This window comes from Trichechus manatus, unplaced genomic scaffold, assembly GCF_000243295.1.
Source record: "Trichechus manatus latirostris isolate Lorelei unplaced genomic scaffold, TriManLat1.0 scaffold00052, whole genome shotgun sequence".
Taxonomy (NCBI): Eukaryota; Metazoa; Chordata; class Mammalia; order Sirenia; family Trichechidae; genus Trichechus; species Trichechus manatus.
This window is the reverse complement of record NW_004443988.1, coordinates 15,342,845-15,367,534: the sequence shown is the minus strand read 5'-3', so window position 1 is coordinate 15,367,534 and position 24,690 is coordinate 15,342,845. Positions and strand designations below refer to the sequence as shown.

At 36.9% G+C, this 24,690-nt stretch overlaps 1 protein-coding gene across 9 annotated transcripts in view; it reads left to right on the top strand.

The window, feature by feature from the left end:
• ATOSA (atos homolog A) overlaps window positions 1-24,690 on the top strand; it is a 144,644-nt gene that overhangs the window by 18,938 nt on the left and 101,016 nt on the right. For 5 of the 9 annotated variants that reach the window (XR_002824323.1, XR_002824322.1, XR_002824324.1 and 2 more), the window contains exon 1: window positions 16,096-18,747. The exons of the other annotated variants lie outside the window; for them this stretch is intronic. Coding sequence is in view for 2 of the 5 variants with exons in the window: in XM_023732501.1 (XP_023588269.1) it covers window positions 18,711-18,747 (37 nt within the window). In the remaining 3 variants the exon portion in view is untranslated. Of the gene's footprint in view, window positions 1-16,095; window positions 18,748-24,690 lie in introns of those variants that run through there. 9 annotated transcript variants of the gene reach the window in all.

Here is a 24,690-nt window from a genome sequence, read left to right as displayed (position 1 = left end):
ATCACATTGCTCCTTCTCATGTTATTATTTCTAAAAATTTCAAACCCAAAGAAAAATTGTAATAGTACAGTTAACATCCCAATACCTTTTCATAGATTGATTGTGATCATTTTGCCACTTTTGCTTTCTCACTATAGACAGTTAGAAAATGAGATAGAGATATGTAGTTTTGTTTGATTTTTGTTCTTATAATTCAAGAGTTAGTGTCTGGCATCATGACACTTCAGCCTTGAATACTTTAAATGTATCCAGTAATATACTGGAGCTGGCTGGTACCATTTTGCAAAAGCTGATTGCGTATGTTTCTTCTCAACTGCTTCAAGTTGGTTGTTTGAAATCAACCCTGTTGGCAGCATCTACACCATGGAAACTGATACCACAACAAATCAGGGCTTCTTTTCTTTGGAGAGACAGTTGTTAAATATTTACAAGCACACCACTGTATGCCTCTTCTCAATATAAAAATATTCTCCTATATATGTGCAATACAATTACCACATTCAAGAAACCTAACTTACACAATACTAATCTGTAGTATATAGTTTATATTCATATTTCCCTAGTTGTCCCAGTAATGTCTTTTAATCACATTGCCTTTATGGAAGTAAATTGCTTCCTGTTACAGAAAGGGAGTTTAGACCCTGATGTTGGACATTTAGAAAAGTTTTAGAATACATCATAATAGTGTGGTAAATGTAGAAACAAGTACAGCTATCGGCTTTTGGAAAAAGAATGTAGGTCATGTGAATAGGATAGTTTCGATTAAAGATTTTAGCAGATTTTTCCTTATTTAGTTTTTTAAAAAACATTATTTAAACAAAATGGACTTAAAAATGAGCATTGATGAAATGGCAAGATTTTTTTTCCAAAATGACAAAAAAGAATATCGTGAAGAATTATATTTTTAACCTGAAAGTCTCAGGCCACTCCTCTCTGATCTCATTTCCTATTACTTTCCCAAAGTTCTTGTGTTCTAGCCACATTGGTCTCGCTGTTCAGTTTTGACAAGCACATTGACACTGTGGGGCCATTGTATTTGCTGTCTGCTGTTGGAACACAAGTCTCATGGTTCTATCCTTCACTTCATTTGCCTTTCTGCTCGTTTGTCACCTCCTCAAAGAAGCCTTCCCTAATCATCCTGTGAAAAAGAGCACAACCCTCTTTGTTCTCTCTTTACTCTGCATTACTCTTCTTCATAGTACTTATCAGTACTTGACCTGGTATACTGTATTTATTTGATTTTTTTTTTTTTTAATTTTCTCCCCAATAGGCATGAGAGCAGAAACTTAGCGGCGATCGTTCACTGCTGTGTTTTCCATGTATAGGCTGGTGCCTGGCATTTAGTTGCTACTAATAAGTATTTGTTTTTGGTTGGGTGCTTGCATACATTGTAGTATCTTTGTGATGTAGCATAAAACTTATTATTACTAGAAAATTTTATGCATTCTTTTTCTGTAGTTTGTTAACTTTGTTACCCTAAGAATTAACTCTCCAGTGTTCCTTTTTTGTTTCTAAACGGGGATATTTTTGCCCACCTCACAAAATTATTAGGGGATCAAATAAGATGTACACAAACTCCCTGTATAAAAGATAGGGTGCTATAGAAATATAAGTAGCTGCCCATTCTGTGTGTGTTTGTGTGTGTGTGTGTGTGTGTGTGAAAGTTTACAGAGCAAATTAGTTTCTCATTCAACAGTTTATACACAAACTGTCTTATGACATTGGTTACAGTCCCCACAATGAGTCAACCCTCTCCTCTTCTCCACCCCAGGTTCCCCGTTTATATTCATTCCATTTTCCTGTCCTTTCCTGCCTTCTGGTCATTGCTTTCGGGCAGCTGTTGCCCATTTGGTTTCATTTACATGGTCCTCATGTGTGTTAAATTATTTGTTTTATAACCAAAAAAAACCTTGCGGTCGAGTCGATTCCAACTCATAGTGACACTGTAGGACAGAGTAGAACTTCCCCCATAGAGTTTCCAAGGAGCGGCTGGTGGATTCAAACTGCTGACCTTTTGGTTATAGCTGAGTTTTAACCACTGTGTGACCAGGGCTTCTTGGAAATCCTGTGGGGCGGTTCTACTCTGTCCTATAGGTTTGCTATGAGTTGAAATCAACTTGACGGCAATTCTTTTATAGACCTGTGTGATCTTTGGCTGAAGGGTGAACTTCGGGAGTTACTTCAGTTCTGAGTTAAAAGGGTGTCTGGAGGCCATAGCCTTGGGGTTCCTCCAATCTCTGTCAGACCAGTAAGTCTGGTCTTTTTTTGTGGACTTGTATTTTGTTCTACATTTTTCTCCTTCTCTGTCCGGGACCCTCTATTGTGATGCCTGTCAGAGCGGTCAGTGGTGGCAGCTGAGCACCTTCTAGTTCTTCTGGTCTCAGGCTGGTGGAGGCTGTGGTTCTTGTGGTCCTTTAGTCCTTTGAACTAACATTTCACTTGTATCTTTAGTTTTCTTCATTCTCCTTTGCTCCAGATGGAATGGGACCAGTAGATGTATCTGAGATGGATGCTCGAACACTTTTAAGATCCCATACGCTACTCACCAAAGTTGAATGCAGAACCTTTTCTTTATGAACTATGTTATGCCGATTGACCTAGATGTCCCCTGAGACCATGGTCCCCGGCCCTCAGCCCAGTAACTCGGTCCCTTAATGTGTTTGGATGTGTCTGTGAAGTTTTTGTGACTTTGCCTTAGTCACTTTCCCTATTATGTGTACTGTCTTACCCTTCACCAAAGTTACCACTTATCTACTATCTAGTTTGTGATCTTCCCCCCAACATTCCCCTCCCTCATGACTATCAAACGTTGTTTCTTTCTGTGTGTAAACCTTTTCTTGAGTTTTTATAATAGTGATCTCATACAGTATTTTTCACTCAGCATAGTGCTCTCCAGATTCACCCACGTTGTGAGATATTTTGCCAGTTCATCATTGTTCTTTTGTATAATTTGTTTATCCATTCATCTGTTGATGGGCACTTAGGTTGTTTCCATCTTTTTGCTATTGTGAATAATGCTTCAGTGAACATGGGTATGCATATGTCCACTCGTTTGACGGCTCTTATTTCTCTAGGATATATTCCTAGGAGTGAGATTGCTGGATCATATGGTATTTCTATTTCTAGCTTTTTAAGGAAGCACCGTATCATTTTTCAAAGTGGTTTTACCATTTTGTATTCCCACCAGCAATGCGTAAGAGTTTCAGTCTCCCCACAACTTCTTCATTTGTTATTTTCTGCTTTTTTGATTAGTGCCAGTAATGTTGAGGTGAGATAGTATGTCATTATGGTTTTGATTTGCATTTCTCTAATGGCTAATGATCACGAGCATTCCTCATGTGTCTGTTAGCTACCTAAATGTCTTCTTTGATGAAATGTCTGCTCATATCCTTTGCCCATTTTTTAATGGGATTATTCGTCTTTTTATTGTTATGGTGTTACAGTATTTTATAGATTTGACTGTTGTCGGATATGCCGTAGCCAGAAAATTTTTCCAGTCTGTAGGTTCCCTTTGTACTCTTTTGGTGAATTCTTTTGATAAGCATAAGAGTTTAATTTTTAGGAGATCCCGGTTATCTAGTTTATCTTCTGGTGCTTGTGCATTGTTAGTTATGTTTTATTATCCTATTTATGCCATATTTTAGGGCCCTCAGCATTGTCTCTATTTTTTATTCCATGATCTTTATAGTTTTAGGTTTTATATTTAGGTCTTTGATCCATTTTGAATTAGTGTTTGTATATGGTGTGAGATATGGGTCCTGTTTCATTTTTTTACAGATGGACATCCAGTTTGCCAGTACCCTTTGTTAAAGAGACTGTCTTTTCCCCATTTAATGGACTTTGGGCCTTTGTCAAAGATGATTGACTGTAGGTGAATGGATTTACATCTGGGTTCTCAATTTTGTTCTTTTGGTCTATGTGTATGTCATTGTACCAGTACCAGGCTGTTTTGACTACTGTGGCTATATAGTAGGTTCTAAAATCAAGTAATGTGAGGCCTCCCACTTTGTTGTTCTTCTTCAATAATGTTTTATTTATCCGGGGCCTCTTTCCTTTCCATATAAAGTTAACGATTAGTTTTTCCATCTTGTTAAAGAATGCTGTTTGTATTTGGATTGGGATTGCATTACATCTGTAGATCGCTTTGGGTAGAATTAACATTTTTACAGTGTTGAGTCTTGCTGTCCATACGCATGGTATGTTTTTCCATTTATGTAGGTCTTGTTTGGTTTCTTGCAGCCGTGTTTTATAGTTTTCTTTGTATACGTCTTTTATATCCCTGGTTAGATTTATTCCTAGATTCATCTGTTTTATTACCTATGTTTTGTCTGAAAGCACGGCAGTCTTCAACCCTGTCTGCCTCAGAACCTCCCGGGCCATTTACAAAGGGCAGATGATTGGGCCTGAAGCCCAGAACTTCTACATCAGGAAATGGGGGACGCTGCTTGTCACTTGAACCATATCACCCTCAGGCTGTCAAATACTGGTCCTTTGGGAACAATGGATATCACTTTTCTTTACAGGTGAGGAGCAGCCACCCATGGCCTAGCTGTGTCCATCCATAGCTTTCCAGGTTTGAATTGAAAGTACTTGCTAAATCGCTAGGTCTCATTTGGTTTCTTGCAGTAGTGTTTTGTAGTTTTCTTTGTATAGGTCTTTATGTCCCTGGTTAGATTTATTCCTAAGTTTTTTATTTTATTAGGTGATATTATAAATTGTATTGTTTTCCTTTTTGTAGTTTTCTTTGTTGGTATATAGGAATCCAACTGATTTTTGTGTGTTGATCTTATATCTTGCCACTCTGCTTTATCTTTCTATTAGTTCCAGTAGTTTTCTTGTGGAATCTTTAGGGTTGTCTATGTAGGGTATCAGATCATCTGCAAATAGGGATAGTTTATTTCTACTTTACCAATTTGGATGCCCTTTATTTCTTTTTCTTGCCTTACTGCTCTAGCTAGGACTTGTAGCACAATGTTAAAAAGGAGTTGTGGTAAAGGGCATCCTTGTCTGGTTTCCATTCTCAGGAGGAATGCTTTCAGCATCTCTCTTTTTAGAATGATGTTGGCTGTTGGTTTTGTATAGATGCCTTTTATTATACTGAGGAATTTTCCTTCTTTTACTATTTTATTGAGAGTTTTTGTCAGGAATAGGTGTTGGACTTTTATCAGATGCCTTTTCTGCATCGATTGAGATGATCATATGATTCTTTTCTTTGTTCTGTTTATGTGGTGGATTAAGTTGATTGATTTTTGTAATGTTGAACCATCCTCACATACCTGATATGAATCCCACTTGGGTGTGGTGTATTTTTTTTTTTTTTTTGACATGATATTGCATTCTATTGGCTAGAATTTGTTGAGAATTTTTGCACCTGTATTCATGAGAGATATTGGTCTGTAATTTTCTCTTTTTGTGGTGTCTTTGCCTGGCTTTGATATCAGGGTTATGCTGGCTTCTTAGAATGAATTTGGGAGCATCCCTTCCTTTTCTATCCTCTGAAATAGTTTGAGTAGGACTGGTGTGAGGTCTTCTCTGAATGTTTGGTAAAATTCTCCAGTGAAGCCCCCCAGGCCAGGGCTTTTTTTGTTGAGAGTTTTTTTTTTTTTTAAATTACCTTTACAGTCTCTTCTCTTATTAAGGGTCTATTCAGGTTTTCTGCCTCAGTTTGTGTTAGTTTAGGTATGTAATGTATTTCTAGAAATTTATCCATTTTCTCTAGGTTTTCAAATTTGTTGGAGTACGTTTTTTCGTAGTACTCTTATAATCCTTTTTATTTTAGTTGGGTCTGTTGTAATGTCCTCCATCTCATTTCTTATTTTAGTTATTTGCTTCCTCTCCTGTTTTCTTTGTCAGTTTGGCCAATGGTTTATCAATTTTGTTGATCTTTTCAGAGAACCAACTTTCAGTCTTGTTGATTCTCTCTGCTGTGTTTCTATTTCATTTATTGCTGCTCTAATCTTCATTATTTCTTTTTTTCTGGTGGCTGTGGGCTTCTTTTGCTGTTGTGTTGCTATTTGTTCGAGTTGTATGGCTAACCTTTTGATTTTCAGTTTTTTTTAGCCCTCTAAATTGCATTATGACCTAAACCAAAAACCAAATCCATTGCTGTCAAGTTGATTCCAACTCATAGCAACCATATAGGACAGAGTAGAACTGCCCCCATAGGATTTCTAAGGAGTGGCTGGTGGATTCGAGTTTGGTTAGTAGCTGAGCCCTTAACCATTGTACCACCAGGGCCGTGCATTATGACTTGGTGCTATAAAATTTATCTGAAGCTCGTCTCTTCTGCTGGCTAATCCTTTTTTCTTCTCTACTTTCCGTTTGCCACCATTCTTTATTTGTAATATATTGAGAGACTAGTGTTACCTTTTATGAAAATTCTTGGGAATATTGACATGGCACACAATACTGATAACACTGATCTGTTGTTTTGTGATACCTTAGTGTGAGTAGTATGCAGCACTGTTTTGTTTTGTTTTAAAGTAACTGTGGTTGTAACAGGTAGAGGGGAGGAAAAACAGGATCTAGTTGGAGGTTCCTCCTACTCTCATTCCAGACAATTGGCAGCTCAGTGGTAGTAGAGGCAATTGTACCCTCCAACCATGGGAGCTGTGGCAGTGAAGGTGATTCCCACGATATGGATAAGCTTTCCTACGTGTGTTAAGGAGAGAATGGACATGTATCTCCTCCTTGACCTTTATAGCGAGAAAAAAAGTTTTTTTTTTTTTTTTGTAGGAGGGATTTGTTCATTGTTCTGTGGTAGAAATTTCCAGATTTTTAGTCTTAGTTCTGCCACTGGGTATGTGAATAATCTGCAGCCTCTTTGATCATCAGTTGCCTCATCTGATGGGAGATTAGATGATTTCAGAGGTTCCTTCTAGGCCTAGGATTCTGTCACTCATAACTCCCTTCTTAAATATTGTTGCTCTGGGCATGTGTACACTGTTCAGAAATTGAGGTAAGGAATATACCTATGCTTTTGAGGAAGTATATTCAAATCTTAATCATTAGTCTATAGATTGATTGCTGGTCTTAGAGGCATTTTTCTGTAGGTTAGCATATAACAACCCTGGCCTGTGCTCTTCTTGCAGCTTACGTTGCAAAGTTCAGGTGTATATCTGGGGACTCGGAATAGCTAACAATGAAGAAAAAGAAAAAGAAGTCCTCAGGTTACATATTGGTACAGATTAAACTGCATTATAAAGAGCTCAGGACATGGAAAGGTTTTCTTATTCTCGAATTACTTTCAGAATCATTCTGTTGCTAGAACTCAGAGTTGGAAAGGTCCTAAGAGAGAGTGAGTCTCTTTTATTTTACAGTTGAGAAAACATAAGGCCCAGAGAAGGGAAGTAACTTGTCCAGCTATAAAAATTAAACTCAAATTTCCTGCTAGCCAGTTGGCTAATTTGTATACTGCGTTATTTGTAGCAAGAGTACAATTGCCTCTAGGATCTAGCACCAGAAATGAAATAATGTTCATCCAGCTTTCCTCCGGGAATTGGAAAGGAAAAAAACAAAGGCTGAGAGATTATATTTTAATATTGTTGTCAAAGTAATACATAGGTAGTTCTAGAAGAAAGTCAAATGGTAATAAATAAGCTCAAGTGACAAACAGCATATCCTCAGATAAATAACAGACTATTTCGTCCATGACACTAGGCTGCTAAAAAGAGGAAAACAAAGAAATTAGAGATAGTGTCTAAAATTTAAAAACCAAGAAATGACAGTATATGCTCATTATTTTAGAAATATGGACAGAAATACTTTACGTTTCAGTCTTTAGTTTCTTCATCTGAATAATGGGATGAGTAATCAAAAAAAGAAAAAAAATAAACCCATTGCCGTCAAGTTGAGCTGGTTCCAACTTATGGCGACTCCCATGTGTGTCGGAGTAGAACTTTGCTCCATAGGGTTTTCAAGGCTGTGACCTTTTGGAAGCAGATAACCAGACCTTTCGTCAGAGGTGCCTCTTGGTAGATTTGAATCGCCAACTTTCTGGTTAGTAGTCAAGAACAAACCGTTTGTGCCACCCAGGGAGTAGGTAATAGTACTTACTTAAAGGGCTGTGGTAATGATTAAATGAAATGCTCCGAATAGTATTTGATTATAAATGAATTATTCAGTAAATATTACTATTATTATGAACATAGTAACATCTCTTCAAGAAGTAAGAGAAGTACACATTCCAAGTGCTCTGAAGGAATTCACGCCAAGGGCGAAGAGCTGGGCAGAGCCCTCTTTGGTTAGGACAGTTAGGTAAGGCCTCTGAGAGTTAGCTGAGGATGAGAAGGAGCCAGCTGGGTGAGGTATGAGGGGAAGAACATCCCAGGCCAAGAGAGTAATAGCACAGAGGTCCTGAATTTAGAAAGATCTTGCCATACTCAGGGAACTGAAGACCGGGACATGTATCACAATTTGTGTTTCCTTCATTGGCTTGTTTTAGACGCTCCTTCACTAGAATATTTGTTCTCCAAGGGCAAGGACTGTGCCTCGCTTCTTCTACATCTACATCTGTTCTATCCCTCACACCTGTCATGATGCATGGCACAAAGTTGGCATTTATTAGATGTTTGTTAAAAAAACCTAAATGCCACAGTTAAGGAAATTTCCTAAACATATCCAAACACTTCGTGGGACTGAGTTACTGGGTTTGAAGGCTCAGGACCATAGTCTCGGGGGACATCTAGGTGAATTGGCATAACATAGCTCATAAAGGTGATGTTCCACATTGTCATGGATTGAATTGTGTCCCCCGCAAAATGTTCGTAGCAGCTTAGCTGGGTCATGATTCCCAGTATTGTATGATTGTGTTATCTGATGTGATTTCCTTGTGTGTTGTAAACTCTACCACTATGTTGAGATTATATGTGATCTCCTCATGTGTTATAAATTCTATCACTGTGATGAGGTTATACTGATGAGGTTGACAAGATTAGTGTCTTAATGCAATATCTTTTGAGATATAAAAGAAGCGAGCAGAGACACATGGGAACCTCATACCACCAAGAAAGCAGTGCCGGGAGCAGAGCGCGTCCTTTGGACCTGAGGTTCCTTCCTGTGCAGAGATGCTCCCAGACCAAGGAAAGACAGGTATCACAAGGACCTTTCTCCAGAGCCGACAGAGAGAGAGAGCCTTTTCCTGGAGCTGATGCCCTGAATTTGGACTTGTAGCCTACTGGACTGTGAAGACAATAAATTTCTCTCTGTTAAAACCATCCACTTGTGGTACTTCTGTTAGAGCAGCACTAGATGACTAAGACACATGTCCTAGGTTGGTGAGTAGCATCTGGGGCCTTAAAATTGCATGCAGCCATCTGAGAGATAACTATGGTTCTCTTCCTGTCTGGAGCAAAGGCGAGTGAAGGAAACCGAAGAAAGGCCCAAGGAAAAAATTAGCCCACAGGACTAATGACCCACAAGAACCACAGCCTCTTCTAGCATGAGACCAGAAGAAATAGATGGTGCCCAGCTACCACTACTGAGCATTCTGACCAGGGACACAATAGAAGGTCTCAGAATAGGAGAAAAATGTAGAACAAAACTCAGATTCCTAAAAAATACCAGACTTAAACTGGACCGAAAGAGACTAGAGGAACCCCTGAGACTATTGCCCTAAGATATCCTTTGCACTTGAAACTGAAGCCACTTCCAGTGGTCACCTTTCATCCAAATAAGAGATTGACTAATAAAATAAACAGTATCACCTATGATTACTGTGCTCCCTTAAATTAATTTTTTTATAAAGTGCCCATTGCTTTCTTAATCCTTGCCAGTGCCTTTGGGTGAGGACTTAATCTTTCCCTTTCCATCACATAGAAGTAAGCTAAGATGCAGTAAATTGCACATGGTAACTTAAAAAACAAAACAAAAACAGCTAACAGAGATGTAAAGTATTTCAAATAGTATGTAACTTTTAAGATAACAAGTTTTATATTTGGACTCAGGAGTGAGTTTTATGGGATAAAAAACTCATATTTAAAAGAATTGAAATATTTGAATTAACCATGTTATATGTCTATTTAACTGTACCATTAGGTTCAAGCTTTCTGGTGTAACAGGATGGGTCCTGGTTTGTCTGTTGTACCTGTGTCCTTTCTTATTTCATAATTGTCATGTTACCTTTTACTCTAAATGTGTCACTGTTTAAACTATAAATTTTATGGTCATCCCAATTATTAGCCATTTTGTTGTCCTCTTAGTGCACTCAAATCTTGTCTTCCATGAACTGGAATTTCATTCTGTTTAAATATAGAATGAGGTAGACAATTTGTTCCAGCTGTGCTTTATAGGATATTGCGTCTAGTATTTTATAACTTACATTGATACTTGTACTAAATCAAGGGATTGACAACATAGAATGCTTGCTTTGATTTAGTATAAAACACTTAGACTTTGTTTCAGAAATGTTTGATTTCTAAAACGTTTCTTCTCCCAAAATGCACATATTTTGACAGAAAGTTCTTTTTTTCACAAAGCAATCTGAATTCTTCTGTTCAGTATCTTCTCTAATACGTATTTAATGATTACAAAATTATATTAGTTAAGTATGAGTTATCATTTTTAAAACTAGATATAGTAAAATTTTAGAAATTTGGCCCCCTCTCGTCTCCAAAACAAATATTTATTGAGCACCTGTTGTGTGCCCAGCACATATGTGCTAGAAATAAAACAAGAAGAACTAACATGGCCTCTACCCTCATGTAGGTTGTAATCAAATGTAGGGTTTTCCTGCCTTTTCTCCGGAGTCAGCAGACAAGTTAGGAGTGGAGGTTATCCTGTGCTGTTTTGGAAGAGTGGGGGCTGGCCCAGAGAGAAAGTATCAGATGGCCTGCACAGACTTCCAGAACCCCTACAACTCCACTACCACTTTCTGTGGCCTTACTAATTCCCCCTCTAGATGATGCAGCTAAAACCTTCCTGGTTGTAAAAGGTTAGAAACTACTGAGGTGTTTAAATGTTAAGTACTTTCCACTGGTTTGCTGGGTGAAATAATCGCATAAACTGAAATGACATTGAAAATGGAGAGCTTTGATAGAAAGGTTGACTGTAGCATTTGTATGAGGGGAAAAAAATCTTGTCTGTCTCTACACAGAAATGTTTAGAAGTTACAGAACTTGTACATTCTGCATGCTTAGGGATCACTAAATATCTGTGTCTTTAATAGTGTAGGATCACTTCTAGTCAAGGAAGATCTGTAGAACTGAGCTGTGACAGCCTATGAGGTATGTGTGAACTTTGGCTGTAAATCTCTAGCAACAACTATCTGTCTCAAATTTTATTTGGTAAAATAAAACCTAAAATCAACCTTTAATGTGTACTTACAAATGTGATACTGGCTGAATATGATATGGTAGAACCTAATAACCTATTTGGATATTGTTGGGGGCATTGTGTGGAGGATGGTGGTAACTGAGAGACAGCATCACATGGAGCAGTGGCCTTAACATATTTTTCACTGCAATCCACAGTCATTTGATGTTGCTGTCCTGTAGCAATACCCTGCCCTCCCCCTAAAAAAAGTCATTACTCCATCTTGCTACCTGTAGTGATGGCTGATCTTTTCTTTATCCTATTTTATTAAAAAAAAAAAAAAGACACTCCTAACCCCCTAAATTAATTTCACAGCACGTTAATCCTACAGATTGAAGAACGCTGACATAGAGATTGAAGACATAGATTTTGGCACTAGAAAGACATAGGTTCAAGTTCTGGTTCTGTCACCTGCTCTGTGTAAGCTTGATCAAGTTATGTAACTTTTTTGAGCTTCACTTTCCTCATTTGTTAAAATTGAGATGATATCCGTTTCATAGGTTTGTTGTGAATATTAAATGGTGTAACCTGAGTACAGTGGTAGTGCCAAGCACTTAGTAAGCACACAATAAATGACTGTTTTGATTGCTGTTGCCAAAGTTTGTTAGTTTAGGGAATTGGTAGGATGCCATTGATAATAATGGAAAATCTTATGCAGAGGAAAATCAGTTCAGTTTTAGGCATGTTAGAGTTTGAGTTATTATAGGTAGCCAAAAGAATTTAGACATTTGGGAACAGGCCTATATGAAATAGTCTGAAATTAGCCAAATTTAGAAATGTAAGCATTAAAGATTTGGGAACTTAATGATTGAGCCCTTTCAGAGCTACACAAACTTAACTCAATTGTACATAACTGTTTCATTCTACCAAAATTCTAACATTCTCCAAAACTTAAAATGAGGAATCTGTCATTTGTATGACTCCTACCATAATTAGTAGAAGTAGTGATATCTACCAGTGATAGGTAGTTATGTGGAAAAAAGACAAGACTTGGAATTAAACCTACCCTGGTAGTGCAGTGGTTAAATATTCGGCTGCTAACCAAAAGGTCAGCAGTTCAAATCCACCAGCCGCTCGTTAGAAACTCTCTGGGGCAGTTCTACTCTGTCCGAAAGAGTTGTTAAGAGTTGGAATTGACTTGACAGCAACCGGTTTGGTTTTTTTGGTTTTTAGGTTCTTCTAACTAGTCACCCCCGAGCTGTCTTAATCTCTATGCTTCTTCATCTGTAAAATATGCTTGTTTCACAAAGTTGTGATTATCAAAGGAGAAAAGTAAATGTAGGATACGTTATCTCCCTGGATTAGTAAAACACCAAAAACATAGCAACCCCATCAGACAGAGTAGAACTTTCCCATAGGGTTTCCAAGGAGTGCCTGGTGGATTTGAACTGCTGACCTTTGGTTAGCAGCTGTAGCTCCTTAACCACTCCGCCACTAGGGTTTCCAGTAAAACGCTGTTCTGTCAGAATAAAACAATTCATGATTGGTTTTAGATTTAGACGGAAGTGAACATAGCATTCTTTGTAATATAACAGCAGGAGATTGACAACATTCACAACATGTCTTAAGAGAAAAAGTGTGGGTATGGATAAAAAAGAATCCATGTGCGTCTTGGCACACATTTTATGTAATAATGTGATATTAATTTATAAAGACTAAATATTATATTTAAATGAATTCTTACAGCTGATCCTGATACTTACAAAGTCTGACTAGCATGTGTACAAGATACTGTTGGCCAAAGTGTTTGTTCAGTAGTTTAGATTATAAATAACACCTGTTCTAGCTCATTTTAAACAATGTAGTATGAATGATGCCAAAAAACCAGGCTGGAACATTTTCTTCTCTCCCAGATCTTAGATTTTGTAAACAAGGCTCTGCTCCTAGAACCAATCAGGGTCATCATACCCCAAAATCTTTGGAAGGATGAGAACCCCAATTAAGTCTTTCAGGTACTTTTAAGATTTTAATTTTAAGAATCTTTTAGCCCTTAGCCCTTAAAAAATGCACGGTATAGTTGGATTACATTATCCCAATACAGACCTAATAGCATAATATTTCATTTTTTGAATGAAAACTGTTTTAATGAGAAAAAAACCATAAATATCTCTATTTTACACAGCTGTTGACAGTGTTAAATTTTGGCTGTTTAGTCTTCCTTGAGACCTAGTGAAGTCATACTAAGCTGTTAAATATGTTATTAAATGTGACACTTCAGAAATTTTTCAGAATATCAGTGCCATACAAGTAGTCAAGATTTAAATTTTGTTTGGTAGTCAAGATTTAAATTTCATCCCCATTGTTAATGTAGATACTACTCATGTATTGTCCTTAATCTGTTGAGGGGGGAGTGTTTTGGCACATTTCACCCTTTATTAACATTCTTTAGAACTGATGTCTGCAGAGGAAAATAAAAAGTATTTGAGAGCCAAGTGCTGGGCTAGGTGGTTTATAGCCCGAAGGAAATTATTATTCCCATTTACAGATGAAGAAGTAGGCTCAGATAGGTTAAATAATTTGATAGCACAGCTTGTAAATGGGAAGAACTTGAACCCCTAGACTGCTTGGCTCTTCTGTCTTATGTCTTGCTGCTTTAAGGGATCTTTGCAGTTGTGAGGTTGGATTTTGTGCAAACATGTTTACACTACCACACCTAAACTTTTCCCACTATAGCCCAGAAGACCACCAGGGACGATGATATTCTGTTTGTGAAGCATGTTACTATTTTCAAAATTGTTGTATCTTATCCTACTTTATCTTCACAACAAACCAACAATGCAGGCAAAAAAGAATGATTCCTGACTTAGAAATGAGGGATTTGAGATAAGTGATCAAGGTCACAAAGCTGGTTAGAGGTAGTTTTTACCAGAACTCAGACCTGTGGTTTCTGGTTCAGTGCCCTTTTCTACTTTCTTGCACTTCTCTGGATTAGGTAGGTGATCTGTGATAAGGAAGTAGTGAAGTTTTACAGATTGAACCTTTTATTGTTGTCCTTATGATCATACTACAGCTGTAGCCTGGCTCTCTGTTTAGCAGTCAAGTCCTGTTTTCATGTGTTATAACTAGTACATTAATTTCAGTTTTGAGTTATAATGGGGCTGTAGTGCTGGTTATTGAATGAGTTATGAGTGGAAAATGCTAACTTGAGATTTCTGTATTTAACCTTTTTCTTGGTTGATGCCATATTTGCCTTATGGAAACATATATAAGGAAGGAATTGTTAACGGAAGGATAGTACTGGTTTAAGAGCACTCATTTTTGATTTAGGAAGACCTAAATTTGAATCCTGGGTCTACATACTTGGTTGTGTGGGACTTTGAGCATGTAACAAGCCACTTTCCTCATTTGTGAGCATAATGGTAACTGAGGATTAGAGGAAATGCATATGTAAAGAAATTGGTACGCTGTTTGGCCCATGGGCCTGTATGTGTGGAAGCTATTTAATCATTGCCTTTGAAGAGTTCTTCTTTTCTGCTAGCAATATTTCTTTTTGTTTAGAAAATGTTAAAGATAGCGTGATTTTCTATAAAGTATCTTACTATCAGTAGATAAATCTCGATTATTTCTGTTGATCGAGGGCATAGAACTTAAACAGTTGATATTTAGAATTTTTCCATTTTCTATTTGATAGTTTTAAAAAAAACTCTTATAGAAGATCGTTTAAAAAAAACTTATAGAAGATCTTTCCAGTTTATTTCCTTGCTTTAGAATAATATAAGTAGTTTATATTTTTTAACTGATCCATTTGGAGAGCATGCTTATGATCATGCTCGCTGGGATGCACGGGGAAAGGGGTTTGTCATGGCTGGGGTTGAGAGTTGGGAACGTAATGTAGAATTTCATGTTATTCAGATTTTTAGCTTATAGACCTTTGAGATTTACAAGGTAGATAATATGCCATTATTTTATAGCATACCCACTATAACTTTGTGCACCAAGACGAACAAACTAGCAAAAAGTGAGCATTCTTCAGAAATAATATAAAGTACCATTCTGAGAATTATTGGAAAACTGTAGCACAGAGGAAGCATTATTAAATCCAACCATCTCTCAGCTGAGTTTTATTTTTCAAGGTGGTGTCTCTAGGAGTGCATTTTGTCATTTATAATTATATGCTTCTGACTAAATAAATGTAGTATCTTTTTCTATAAGTTCTGTCTGTGATGTTAATCAAGAGTTTTAGGTTACAGATATGATATCATTAGTTTTTACTTTAAAAGTCTAAGGATTATAACTGAAAGAAATTTTTCCAAAAACATTTTAAAGATTATGTATTAGTCTTCCTTTTTTAAAAGGTATAAGAAAAAGTTAATTTTGAATTATAAATTTATTAATTAAAAAATTTGGTTTCCTTTCACTTCTAGTTGTATGACTTGAGTAAATAAACTTTTAAGCTAATTCCCTTATTTGAACAATGAAGATAATGATACTTGTTCTATGGGGCAGTTCTACTGTGTCCTGTAGGGTCACTGTGAGTTGGAATTGACTCAGTGGCAACGGGTTTGGTTCTATTTACCTCATATGATTGTGGAATGAAATCAAATAGTGTATGGGATATAAATCAAGCATGGCTCTAGGTACTTTACATCCACTGATACGTTATTCAACACATTTTTTTAAAAATAATCTTTTGTTGTGTTTTAGGTGAAAGCTTACACAGCAAATTAAGTTCCCCTTTAACAGTTTTTATACAAATTGTTCTGTGCCATTAGTTAAAATTTTCACAATGTGTCAGCATTCTCATTATTCCCATCCTGTTTTTTCTGTTTCCATTGATCTAGCTTCCCTTCTACTCCTTGCCATCTCATCTTTGCTTTTTGGTCTCATATAGTTAATTGTTTAAGGGAGCACATATTTCATGGCGGATATTGTTTATTTTACAAGCCAATCTATTATTTGGCTGAATCAACACATTTGTTTGAGGGCCTAGAATGCTGCTAACCAAAAGGTTGACAATTCAAACCCACCAGTTGCTCTGCAGGAGAAAGATGTGGCAGTCTGCTTCTGTAAAGACTTACAGCCTTGGAAACCCTATGGGGGCAGTTCTACTCTCCCCTGAAAGATTGCTATGAGTGAGACTTGACTCGATGGCAGTGGGTTTGGTTTTGGTAGAATGTTCAAGGCATTGTGCTGGGTGCTAGGGTTAAAGCAATTAACTAAACAGACATGGTACCTCCTTTTATGGCACTTACAGTGTGGCAGAGGAGACTGTCATAGAACCAGCCATTTTGCAAATAATTATTTAACATTTTATGGGTTTAAGTACTAAGAAAAAGTACTGGGGGCCTGAGACTAGTCTTGGATCAGGGAAAACTGCCCCAAGGGAAGAAAAATTGAAGCTGAGATTTATCGAAGGAAGAGAGTATGGGGGAGCACTCCAAGCAGAGGAGGAATAACATTTGCAAAGACTGTGAGTTTGAAGAAGTTTGAGGGTCCTCAGTAACCAACAGACCCGACTGGCCTGTAGTCCTGACAATAGCCCTGTGAGTTAACTCCATTTTACAGATGAGGAAACTTAAGTTCAGGACATTTCAGTAATTTGTACACGACTCACCATTATTAAATGGCAGATTTCGCGATTTGAACCGAGGTCAGCCTGACTCCAAAATCCTCGCTCCATTCTTTTTCCTGAGTCACGTACCTGAGGCTTATTGTATTTGAAAACATATCTCCCTTGTCATTTCCTAGAGGGCTTAGCAGCTCCCTCTTTGGCTAAGTGTAGAGTCAGTGATCAGATTCTTTACTTACACTAAGGTAATACTGAGATTTAACTCTTACGTGTTACATTTACTTTTTAAACATGTTAATTGTTAGCTGTAATTAATCCCTAATCCTTTGACTTTCAGACTGTATAGTGGGGAAGGAATCCTGTGGATACTGGGGTAGATATTGAAACTGCAGTGCTGTTCATGGCCCCTCGTTTAAAAATAGCCCCTTGGTGCTCATTAAGTCTAATAAGTAACTGTTATAAAAAGGAACTTAATCTGTACTAATGAAGTACTGTTCGTGTCTGATTTATCTACTGCGGTGGCAACATCAATAAGTGGCTGGTGGTAGATGCTTTAGTACTGCCAACATTTCCATCAGCCACCACCCTTTACCTCCAGAGACTCAGATAAGTAAAGATTTGAGTAATAAATATCATACTTCAGCTGCAACTGCAGCCTCTTTCCACAGTCCTAGTGGTGGCTCTAGGATATCTATGTAAGAGAGTATAGAACTCCTAGAGCCACCACTGACAGTAATGCATTTTATTGGAAGAGGGAAAATAAAAAGGGTTCCATTGCTTTAAAAATTTGAAAACCACTATTCTAGTTCATGTGATACTCAGGGAAAATATTTCTGAAATGAGAAATTTTTTTGATCCTTCATATCTTCTCCCCCTACCACCTGCATTGACCCCACTAAACAACTGTATAAGTTGGGAAGGGATTTTGTTATTGTTATTGTTAAAGCTTGTGGAAATACTGTGAACTCATACAGCGAAGCCTAGTACTTGAAATCTGAAAAAAAATCTACTGTACCTTCGTATCTCCAGGTGATTTTATGATAAAGAAAGTAAATGAATTTAGGCTAAATGTCATTTTTGTTTTATGTAAGAAGAGATGTTTTTATGCAAATACGTAGTAAATCTTTTGTCAGATTTTACTACGTAAATGATTGTTTTTCATTTTTAATCAACATCAGTTTTTCTTACCTTCTTAAATGGCACTGCACAAATTTGTGGGGGTACTATTTCTGGTCCTGTTCCATTTAAAATAGCTGATTGTGCTTTTCAAGGAATTTGAAGTTTGTTGTAAAGTAACTCATAGTTGTAGGTGGATGGAGGTTGATGGTTCGTTCTAATTGTTGTGCGTTTTTGTATTTCTGTATTTTCAGAGGATTTCACTTCGTAGAACCCGATTTACTTGAAAGGTGAAGTAAATTGATTCCCTCCCCCACGCCTCTTTGTCCTCAGTTTTATGTGAAACACTGATTGAAATAAATTTTAGCTTTCAAATTTCTTCCTTTTTGAAAGCAAGCAGAGACAGATTTTAGAGACCTACACTAGAATACTTTGTCATTATCATTCTACTGTTCTTTCCTTTCAAGTTGCCTAAACACAGCTGAATTCTAAGAGGAGCAAAGAAAACATGACAGTGCTGCCAAGTAGACAGGAAGCTGTAGTGGACCTAGTGAGCAGGGAGGCTGAGCACACCCTTTATCCAATCAGCTGTGAGTGCTGTTGCTATGTGCGCTCTTACTCTGCTGCCTTTGTGAAAAACCTTACAGAGGGAAGCAGAGCAAGCACCCAACGCAGAACATTTGTTTTAACCACTGCAGACATCTGGATCCCTGAGTTACTACCAGTGTAGCTCTTGACAGCCAGAAGGCAACTTCTTTTACGCAAGGATTCCAGTATGGTTTTCAGTGGAAACAATGGGCTTCACAGAGAAGGTGTGTAACTAAGTGATTTCAACGGCTTTATTTTGAAGCTTCCAATTCTCAGTAGCTGTTTACCAGTTGTGGTATTTGTTTCACATGGATTTTTAATAATTAGGTCTAAGAAAATGATTGCACTTTGAAAAACATTGAACTTAGCAAATTTTCTTTAGCTTCATATGGCCTGTTTTCTTTGAACAGCATTGCTTAATTAAAAGATTATTAAAATGCTGATCTGAACAATGAGTAGGAAGGAAAGAACCAAAATACAATGTGCTCATTTTAATGGGGGAAAAAATATGATAGAAATGAGAATATTAGAAAAAGAAAAAGGGTTAGCCAGAAGCATTAACTGTATTTGGGAGTGGGTTTTTAATAACAGCTGTTAAGGAGAATGTATTTAAAATAAGTTACATATATTTAATTGAAATTTATTGTTTCTGAATTTGACAGTGATTGTCAGAACTTAGCTTATTGAAATTTTTGACATATTTTAAGGAATTTGTATGCTGTCTTTTAATGAAGTATTCTGAAGATGCTGCCTCAAATTGTGCAGTGTCTTATTTGAGCCATTGACTAGTTTTGTGCAGTTCAGATAAGAATAGTAATATAATGTAACAGAAAATTCAGTGCAGCATTCTATTAAATTGCCCATACAGAAATTGAAGAATAAAGAATTTTGAAAGCAACATACCACAAATGGGTAAGATAGTATTTTAAAATTAAAGTAGGCTTCCCAAATGTAATAATTTTATATCTGACTTAATACTGCAAATGTAAAATTTACCACAAGTAGTTAAGATAGTATTTTAAAATTAAAATAGGCTTCCCAGATGTAATAATTTTATATCTGACTTAGTACTGCAAGTATAGTAAAATTTTAACAGTTTAAATCTCACAATTTCAATATTTGTAGCATATAGGCTATAGTTTGTTTTTATGGTATCTAGAAGAACCGGTTTGTCCAACAGATTACAGGAAAGTTTGAACTATTTTAGATAAACAGGTTTTTTACATATCCTCAAATCCTGGGAAATTATGAAGTTTACATAATTGATTTAGCTAACAATTCTTCTAAATTAACTAAAGCAGAGCTCAAGACTAGTTAGCGTATTGCCCATTGTATGAATAATCCATGGTGAGCTAATAATTTTTTACTTATTCATTTTTTTCACATGGTCATCTACTGGTTCCTTTTTAATTCATTCAGTCATTTATGTCTGATGAGTAAAGTTAGTATAATACAAACTCCAGTATCTAAGCTTTATTTGTTATCTCTACAAGCGATGTGTTTTGGAATAGGATTTTTGTTCTCGTTATTTTTAAGAAGCTCTGTCCTTAGAATGGCTTGCAGTCAGTGTTAGCATTATTTGTTGAAGAGAGATACTATTTTTCCTTGAAAAGAAAAATATGTCATGCTTTTTGTGCCCTTTGCTGATCGTTTTTAGTGATACATGTATAATATTTGATTAATTTAAAAAGACTTCAAATAGTAGGTACAAGTGTATAAAATAATTTGTCCTTAAACAGTAAAAAAAAAAGTTTCACGTGGGCCTACAAGTTTAAAAGACTGGCATCTCTTAGTTTTTCCAGTTTGCTAGATGCAGCCCTTAACTTGAACTTGATAGAAGTTATCATAAAAATTATAGCAAAATAAAGTTATTATATTACTTGGATTTGATGACATCCACAATATAAAGCACTGATTTCCAGAAGAGGAGGGGTGTGTGTAGGTGTGTGTGTGCATGTGTGTAGGAGGTGTGGGGTGGGATGTGTGTGTGTAGGAGGTGTGGGGTGGGGTGTGTGTGTGTGTGTGTGCATGCCTGTGTGTGTGTGTGTAGGAGGTGTGGGGTATGGTCTGTGTGTGTTGTATGTAGGAGATGTGGGGGGGGGGTGTGTGTGTTGTGTAGAGGGTATGGGGCTACGGGAGTTGGGTAGAGGTGGAGACATGCAGAGAGGACCCAAGCTCATTAAATACAATTCTGGCTACATGGAGTCAATCTAGTAATTTTAATTTTTTGAACTATCACTCTCAATTACTAATTTAATTTTCTCATCGTGCAAGTACAAAAACCAAAGTGTTGCTTAAATTGATTTGCTGCCCCTCCTCCCTTGGTTTATTTCATAAGAATTAGTAGAATTTAAAAGCACAGGCTGGTTTCATTCATATGCTGCAAAAGCTGGAGTAACATGAAATTGGCAAAAAGTTGGATCTACTGCTGTATCACACAAAGGTTTGCCATTGTGTTGCAGGAGGAACATTCTTGGCAGAATCTCAGACTTTACTCCTGGACTCAGTACCTATAGATGTTGTGTGTTGGAGTATCTCAAAGTTCCTGTTCATTATCAAGATCTCAGGGTGCTGATGTTTATAATTTTGTCAAATATAGTAACATTGCTACCATATTTCAACTCTTTGAATTTATTATTTCTGCAGTAGAATTCTTTTATCTTTAAATTGGCTACCTTTTTTGTATTTGTAAGTGGAAAAATATCAGTTCTCAAAAACCACGATTTTTTTTGGTCTTAGCTATTTGATAAACAGTAACAAACAGATTTGCTAATATTCGTCAGATGCAGTGATTGCTGTAACTGATTTTACTTTAAATAAATTTAATATGTAAGTACTGTCTCATTTACAGTTCTGTAATTTAAAATTTTTTTAATTAAAATCTAAAAAATTCTGCACTTTAAAGGAGTAAAAATCCGTGTTTTTCCTTTTCTCTAGGTCTTCTGTTAATTGTAATTCCTGCTTCAGATATTATCACACGTGTTTTAGTCCTGTATGTACACCTTAAGTGTTCTATAACATAATGTTCCTGTGACTCTTCTTGCAGAAGTTTCATTACTTGTTCATATTCTGAATCCAAAAAGGATTTACTTATCATAGTCAGCTGAGCAGAGAAGTTTGATCTTGACAACTTTTCGTCAGGCATTTTCACATATTAAACAGTGCAGTTGCTTAAACTATATTGCTTTTTTTTTTTTTTTTATATCTTCAGATGTCACTGTATCTAAAATCAAAGACTGAGTTTTAAAAATATAATTAGAGTATTACTTGAATCTGATTATATAACCCTTTGTGATAAGGCTGAGTTACAAAAGTGGCACATGAGGACTGTTAATTGAGAAACTGGAAATATTTTCTTGTTCTTTCTTCTTTTACTCATTTTCTTCAGTTTTACTCTTTGAAAGACTTCTGAACATGAAAGGATTCAAATGAGATGGTTTATGATAAACACAGTGACAGCAAAATTATAAATTACAGGATATATTCAAGATAGGATCGAAAAAATAATCAGTTCCTAAGGCTCATAGTTGAGTGTCAGAATTTGCTTTAAGCTTCCAGTCATCCAGAATATGAAGAGGAAACAATGCCAGTTGTATTTGTCCCTGCTGTTTAGTATTGTATTGCTAAATTTAACATTGTATTGCTAAACATTTGCAATTAAATTTAGGTTGGTTTCTGTTTTCTTAATATTTTGAGGGTTTTTTTTTTCCTCCAATTCAGATTTTGGGTGGCTTCCCATGCCTGTCTTGTGTAATTAACTATTATTTTGCTACGTGATAGTGAGCGTGTTATTTTACCTCTCTAGGCCTTAGTTCCCCATCATTGTGATAACATTTTAAGGTTGGTTTAAATGAAATAGTGCATAAAAACTGCCTAGATTAATGGCACAGAGCAAACACTCAGTAAAATGTGAGCTTCTTATTGTAGTAAGCTTCCCTTTTCTTTAAAATAATTCTACATAAAAATTGTGAACGTTTTCAATTTTCTCAGTATTTTGAGAATTTTAAGTATTGTTTTTTAGTCTTTCCCCTGAACCTGCCCATTTGCAGATAAATAAGGTTTCTGAATTTTCTAAGGTAGTTCAGGATCTGGAAAGCCACGGAAGTACAGGGTTTGGGCAGCAGAGAGGGCAGGGCTGGGGGAGAAGTACATAACTAAATCTGTGAGGAAAGATGAAAATCAATAAAGGACGAGTAACGTGGGAAAATAGAGAAGAAATGTCAGAAGGAAACAGTTGTTTGATGTAGTGTTATTTTTGAGGTATTTGTGTGTGTACATTTGTAAGTGTGGCTCAGATGCAGAGCTGATTGACTACAGTTGCTATATCCCCTAGGGATTTCTGAGTTTTGTTTTGAATTCCTCAACCAAGGTTGGACTAAGGGTGACCTTGTAGCTTCCACCTGTATTAATGACACAGGACAAGACACATGCCTAGGGGCCAGAAATTAAATGTCATCACAGATATGATCAGTGTAACTATCTTGAAATATAAGAACCTCCAGAATAAAAAGTCTGGTGGTATAAGGCCAAATACTAAAAGCTCAAACTCCCAAGCCAAAAAGGTTCAGAAAATACTCTTTTATTTGTCATTTTAGTAAGTGCCATGGATTGAATGGTGTCCCCCCAAAATATGTCAACTTGGCTAGGCCATGATTCCCAGTATTGTGTGATTGTCCACCATTTTGTCATCTGACGTGATTATCCTACCTCTATGATGTTAATGAGGAAGGATTAGAGGCAGTTATGTTAATGAGACAGAACTCAATCTGCAAGATTAGGTTGTGTCTTAAACCAGTCTCTTTTGAGATATAAAAGAAGTAAGCAGAGAGACATGGGGACCTTGTACCATCAAGAAATAAAAGCCAGGAGAATAGCACATCCTTTGGACCCAGGGTCCCTGCACTGAGAAGCTCGTCAACGGCGGGGGGGATGATTGATGACAAGGACCTTCCCCTAGAACCGACAGAGGGAAAGCCTTCCTGTGGAGCTGGTGCCCTGAATTGGGACTTCTAGCCTCCTAGACTGTGAGAGAATAAATTTCTCTTTGTTAAAGCCATCTTCTTGTGGTATTTCTGTTATAGCAGCACTAGATAACTAAGACAATAAACCAAAAAAAAAAAAAAAACCAAACTCTTTGCCGTTGAGTAGATTCTGACTCATAGCAACCCTACAGGGCAGAGTAGAACTGCTCCATAGGGTTTCCAAGGAGCAACTGGTAGATTTGAACTGCTGACCTTTTGCTTAGCAGCCATAGCACACCGTAGCTCTTAATCACTGCACCACCAGGGCCCCAACTAAGACAGTAAGTAAACAAAATTTCAGGTTCATTACTTTGATATCTCATAATTACTATGTTATTTTGGGAAGAGAGGTTTAATCAGTTTCATCCTGGTTTTCAAATTTTCATCAGGTTCTAAGATTTTGTGATTGCTAAATAAACTTATATTATTAGGTAAACCCTCTAATTTGCTGAAGATACAGTGTAGTTTACTGAGAATTAGAGAACAAGCAAATAGAAGGAAAAGACAGTCTTTTCCAAGTATACTCCATTTTCTCACTGTCAGTACATTCAGTAGTACTGCCCAAGTGGCTTCTGCATTGGGTCTGGAGACTATTTTGCAACTGACAAAAGGGTAGAAGAACCTTTTTAGAAATAAGTGGACTGATTTAACCTGATTGCACTGCATTGGTTTATTTGTTTTGAGTAATGCATTGTTGTTGTTATTGTTAGGTGCCGTCAAGTCGGTTCTGACTCAAAGCGACCTTGTGTACGACAGAATGAAACACTGCCTGGTCCTGCGCCATCCTCACAATCCTTGTTATGCATGAGCCCATTTTTGCAGCCACTGTGTCAGTCCATCTCATTGAGGGTCTTCCTCTTTTTCACTGACCCTCTATTTTTACCAAGGATGATGTCCTTCTCAAGGGACTGGTCCCTCCTGATAACATGTCCAAAGTACATGAGACGAAATCTCTCCATCCTTGGCTTCTAAGGATTACTCTGGCTGTACTTTTTCTAAGACAGAGTTGTTCATTCTTCTGGCAGTCCATGGTATATTCAATATTCTTTGCCACCACTGTAATACAAAGGTGTCCATTCTTCTTCTGTCTTCCTTATTCATTGCCCAGCTTTCACATGCATATGAGGTGATTGAAAAACCATGGCT